Here is a 5,354-nt window from a genome sequence, read left to right as displayed (position 1 = left end):
AGGGGCACTTTGTCGCTGGCCTTTCAGAAGGCTCTCTTGGTAGAATCAGAAGACCCCGGATGAGTAGATTTTTGGGAGAAGCAAAGTACAAATGAGCTAAAAAGCCTTTTCATTTGCCTTGCAACGAAGCAAATGGAATAAGCAAAGAAAAATACACTTGAAAGAAAAGAACAAGATTCTCTGCCTACCAAATGGGGTCTGAGGCAGTGCACATGCCGCCCATCTTCGTCCACAGTAAACTTCCTGCAACTTAAGGGTTGGCTTTATTGTCAGACTCTGGAACCTGCTAGATCCTGATAATAAGAGTAGTCACCAGGCTAGATGCAAATAAAGAGCTGGGAGGGGTGGATGAGGATGAAGTCAAGACAGAAGAAATCAAACTCTTGGACCCAGGGCGCAGAACGGGGCGGAGGCAGCGGTGTTCATCATTAGAACTCAGTCCGGTTTCACCGCTCGGTGTGGACGCTCAGTGGGGACCCACTGAGGGCGCGAAGTCTCCAGTCTAGCTCACTTCGTCGGACTCAGACGATCGCCAGCTCGGCCGGCGGCCGGCCCAGAGCGAGCTGCGTGGGCAACTGTGGCCGGATCCCAGGGCGCAAGCTGGCTCCGGGCCCTACCCAGCTCCACCCGGCTCTCGCCGGCCCTCCCGCCTAGGAGCTGGAGGATGATCCCGGGGCTCTCCGACCGGGCTGCTAGTCCCCGGAGTCTTCAGCCGAACGCGCCAGGTTGGGTGCGCCGCGTGTGCGCCCAGTTTGGAGGCAGCCACCCCCGCCGCTGACAGGTGCTGCCCTGAGGGCGCCGGGTGCGGTCCCTGGCGCAGCTGGACGCGCACGCCCGGGTGCGTGCAGCTTCCTGAGCTCGGAGCCAGCAAGGAGAGGGAGCCAGGGCGCGGCCTGGGGAACTCCAGTGGACTGGAGCCGCGTAGCTTGGGGCTAGAAACTTTGCAGGCGCAGCGGCCGGGATTCGGTGACAGCGCCAGCTCACCCCAGCAGGTGCCGGAGGAAGAGGCGGCGCCGGAGTCCCGAGGCCGGAGAGCCTCGGCGGCCGCGGCGGCATCTTTCCCGAGAGCTGGCCTGAAGCCGCTGGGCACTCCCGGGTTCTGCTGCTGCGCCCGCCGCCGCCGTCGCCACCACCGCGGGGCTCCGGGAGGAGGCGCAGCCGGAGAGGGCGGAGGAGAAGCAGGAGGAGGAGGAGGAGGGGAGAGGAGCAGGGGGTGGAGGATGGAGCCCCGGGCTGGCGCGACGGGCCAGCCGGATCCTGCGCCGGCGTCCTCCTCCTTCCAGGCCCGGCTCTGGAGGAACCTACAGCTGGGGGTGGGCAAGAGCAAGGGCGGCGGGGGCGGGCGCGCGGGGGCTCCGGAGCGCCGCACTGCGGACACCCCGTCGGCCTCCCCGCCGCTCCCGGGGGGCACGCGGGACGCCCTGGCCGGCGTGGGTGGAGCAGGCAGCAGGTGGATCGGCTTCAAGAAGCGGAAGCAGGTGCTGGACCGAGTCTTCTCCTCCTCCCAGCCCAACCTGTGCTGCTCTTCGCCGGAGCCCCTCGAGTCCCGCGACGCTGGCAGAGCAGAGCAGGGGTCCACGCTGCGCCGCCGGATCCGGGAGCATTTGCTCCCCGCCGGAAAGGGGCTCTCAACAGCCGCGGGAGCAGCCGGAGTAACGCCTCCTGGCGGACGCTCTCCAGACTCGGCTCCCTCTTCTTCCTCCGCCTCATCCTCCCTGTCCTCCTCGCCCCAGCCACCACCGAGGGTGGACCGTGCCCGAGATGAGGGTGCACGGCATAGAGGCCCTGGGGCGCACTTGTGCCATCAGAAGAGCTCCTCTCTGCCGGGAACTGCCTGCCTGGAACAGCTCCTGGAGCCACCCCCACCTCCCGCAGAGCCAGCGCGAAGCCCCGCGGAGCCCCGACCCTCGGAGAGGGGTGAGGAGCGCGACGGCAGCCAGGTGAGTGCCAGGTGCGCGGGGCCACGCCTCCAGCTTCAGGCGATCTCCACCCTGATCCTGTGTGTGTGTGTGTGTGGGGGGGAGGGGATGCGCCATCAAGCAGATGAAACAATGGAAGGAACACTTCTCGCTCCTGTTTAGCAAAGATTAGAGTTCTGAGTTGCACCCTGACTTGACTTTTGGTAGAAATAGCACCTGTCGCCAGAAGCAGTTTGTCGCCAGAAGCTTTTTGAGTGGTTAGCGAAAAGTTAGAAATAAAATGGGTACTTTTTGGAGATCTCCTGGAAGGAGATGTCCAGCTAAGTCTCGCCTTGACAAAAGGAAAAACTAAAAAATCCAACAACTTAAAAAAATTACAACCACGTATGGTGGTGTGGAGGGGGCACGATTTGAAGCAAATGGCTGGCAGGAAGAATAGAAACGTGGAGAGGTGAATCAGTGGCAAATGTGAGGTCTTGGGCTGGGGAAAGCCTGATCGCAGCAATGCGCTCATTTTCCCGCGCCTCCTTCTTAAAATTTCCTGCTGCAAGTGGCTCACTGGCCCGCAGGTGGACATCGTAAACATCTCATCAGCGTTACTCAAAACAAATGTTCCTATGACCCATGCTAAGTTTCAATAGTCAACGGACGCACTTGCTTTTAAAGTATGCTGCCTTTACATCATGTTGACGCTTTACTCACAAAGGAGTCAAGTTTTTTATGTGCTTTTATCAAAAATGGTACTTGTAGGACCCGTAAGGCATCCCACTGAGCGGCGGTTTTTACTTTGTGTTTTGAAAAGGTGATCTTTTTTTGTAAATGTTTATCAAATCATGTTAATGCTAGGAAATATTATGTAAGTTCCATTCTGCCAGAGACCGAAAGAACTTTTTTTCCCAGTGCATCTTAGTTTATTTAAACTTTCTCATTATTTTGACCCTGATTAGTTATGTTAGATGAATGACGCATACGTTAAGACTTTAATTAGATTAAAAGCTGAGTTACAAAGAAACATCAGGTCATGTTTTGAAGGGTAAGATGTGAGAACAGATGGGCTTTCAGTTGAAAATTTTTGTAGTTTATTGACTAATGTATTGTAATTCCTGAAGGTCAGAATATGAGTATGTTTTATTGCTTAGTAAACCCAATTGCTTGTAGTATGCAAATACCTGATGTTCAAGAAAAAGTTTTATTTTTAAAAGAGTAGGTAGAGATAAAATTGACAAAAAAGACTAAGTACATTTACCTTTCCTGTCGTCTTGAAATTGAACTGGATAGAACCCTTCTTTTGTTTTCAAAGGTAAAGTGAAAAATGGTTTTAAAAGAATGTTTTTAATTCAGTATAGATGAATACTATATATTAAAGGAAATATTTATTGTTGAGTGTGTACATAATCCTAATATATAAGAATTTTAGAGTTGGAGAACTGTTTGCATTTTGTTTTTCTTAGCTTTCATTATCAAGAATAGAACAACAAATAATAATTGAATTATTTTGGAATGTATATATCGTATTACTGTGAATGTTAACTTACTGAATCACTTTGTAGTCACTTCACTGAACCAAGCTCTTTTCAAGGCAAAAGTAGAGAATTCTGAACTCTTTATATTCCTTTTTGTCAAAAAGTTTTCAGAAATGATCAATCTTCATTTAAAAAATACTACTATGTTAGTATGAATTTTGTATACAAAAGACCTAAACTTATTCTGGAAAAGATATTAAACTGACATTACTGTGTGTGCCTTCATCATATGCTGGGCACTCTGTACATGGCCTTACATAGTTTAATCCTCCTAGCAGTCCTGTGTGATGGAATCCTTGTCATTTTATGGATTAAGAAACCAATGTTCAAAGAAGTTAAATAACCTTCTGGATCATACAGTTAGCAAATGACAGAAAAGGCTTTGTGCTCGTCAGTCTCCAGAATCTTTTTTCTATTATTACAGTAGCTACCTTTGACAACTTTTGGAACTTGTTCAGTTTTTGAGATGACTTTGGTCTTACTGATTGATAGTTGAGACTTGCAAGTTTACATGCATCTAAAGGTTTTTCCCCCATCCCTACATATAATCAGTTCTATGATGGATTAGCTGTATTACTTTGTAATTTGTTCTGTGATACATGTTGCATGTCTATTTTTATCACATTGACAAATGACATTATTAATCATGATCTATAATTCTAAAGAAGCTTTTCATTACGAAGAACCAGCATTTCAGTGTAGATATAAGAGGAATAAAAAAGCTAAAATATTTTTAAAAAGTAGGTGAAAAATGGGATATAGGCAGAAAGAACGATAAGCCCTGTGGGGCTTGCCTGATGCCATAAGGTCGCAGGAAGAGACACTATTGCTGGTCCCTAGCATCTGCTGCTCATGGGGCCTTGCCCCTTGTGAACTGGAACATTTTCTCTGTTATGAGTCACAAAGACAGCTTTTATCATCAGCGCTCTCTCACCATTGTAGAAGAGAGAAAGATTCCTCCGTCCTCTAAATACTTCTTTGCCCAACTCAAAGGAGCCCAGCTCACCTCTGAATGGGGAAGAGGGAGAAATGAAATTGGACCCTGGAACTGGAAGAGGACTCGCTAAGCTGTCCAGAAGTAGACTTAGCTTTGCAGCACCCTTGCACGCTTCCTGCGTGTCTCAGACATCTCTCCTTGCTCTCTCAGCACCTCATCTCCAGAGACACCTGGGCATGGGGAGGGAGCTCTTAGCACATGCAGATTTTGGTTTTATTCACAGTTCATAAGCACAGATGGTACACATGAAAGAAAAAGCAATAAAATCATTTAATATAATCCTTCTTCAGACTGCATAGAAAAAAAGAACTTTCTCTCAAGGCAGAAAGAAAAATTGTTGCAAAAATAGGCAAATTGTTTAATTTCTCTCTTGTTCTCTGCTTGATCCTGGCATCAGCCACGTTCTCCAACACATTCCCCACTTCTCCACCCCCTAGCCCAGCATGAGGCCCCAACAACATATGTGCACGTATTCTGACACTGGGTGGAGATGTTAAGCAAAAGCAAAAAATCCGTTTGGACTGCCGAGGAAAGAGATTTGGGAGTCACTGATGTACGATGATTAAAAGTGAACAAACTGGGCTACCTCCCATGCCCCTGCCAGCCCCCTCACTATTATGTTGTCTTTAGCCAAATATGCTTCTGAAACATGCGCTAACAGACTTAATAATGCCTTGCCATTGGGGCTTGTGCATTATTTAAAATGTTCTGCTTTGAGAATAAGAAGAAAAAGAAAAGAAACCCCTTTCTTCCCACTGATTCTAGTTCACGTGTTGGGCCATATTGTCGTACCAGATGCATTTCATTTTCTGCAACACAGTTGGGAAAGATGCTTTCTCAATTTGTGTGCATATCAAAAATATGCCAATTTTATGTATTCCGTCTTGATGAGTTACTAAAATTATATTTTGCTAG

The 5,354-nt window shown here is 48.7% G+C and overlaps 1 protein-coding gene across 2 annotated transcripts in view; it reads left to right on the top strand.

The window, feature by feature from the left end:
* Positions 1-1,220: 1,220 nt before the first annotated feature.
* Positions 1,221-5,354, top strand: part of MCTP1 (multiple C2 domains, transmembrane 1) — a 593,076-nt gene continuing 588,942 nt past the window's right edge. For both annotated transcript variants that reach the window (XM_012644776.1, XM_012644777.1), the window contains exon 1: positions 1,221-1,940. In XM_012644776.1, coding sequence (XP_012500230.1) covers positions 1,221-1,940 — 720 coding nt within the window. The remainder of the gene's footprint in view (positions 1,941-5,354) is intronic.

Source organism: Propithecus coquereli, unplaced genomic scaffold (assembly GCF_000956105.1).
Source record: "Propithecus coquereli isolate 6110/MARCELLA unplaced genomic scaffold, Pcoq_1.0 Scaffold22, whole genome shotgun sequence".
Taxonomy (NCBI): domain Eukaryota; kingdom Metazoa; phylum Chordata; class Mammalia; order Primates; family Indriidae; genus Propithecus; species Propithecus coquereli.
This window is presented reverse-complemented; position numbering and strand designations above follow the sequence as displayed.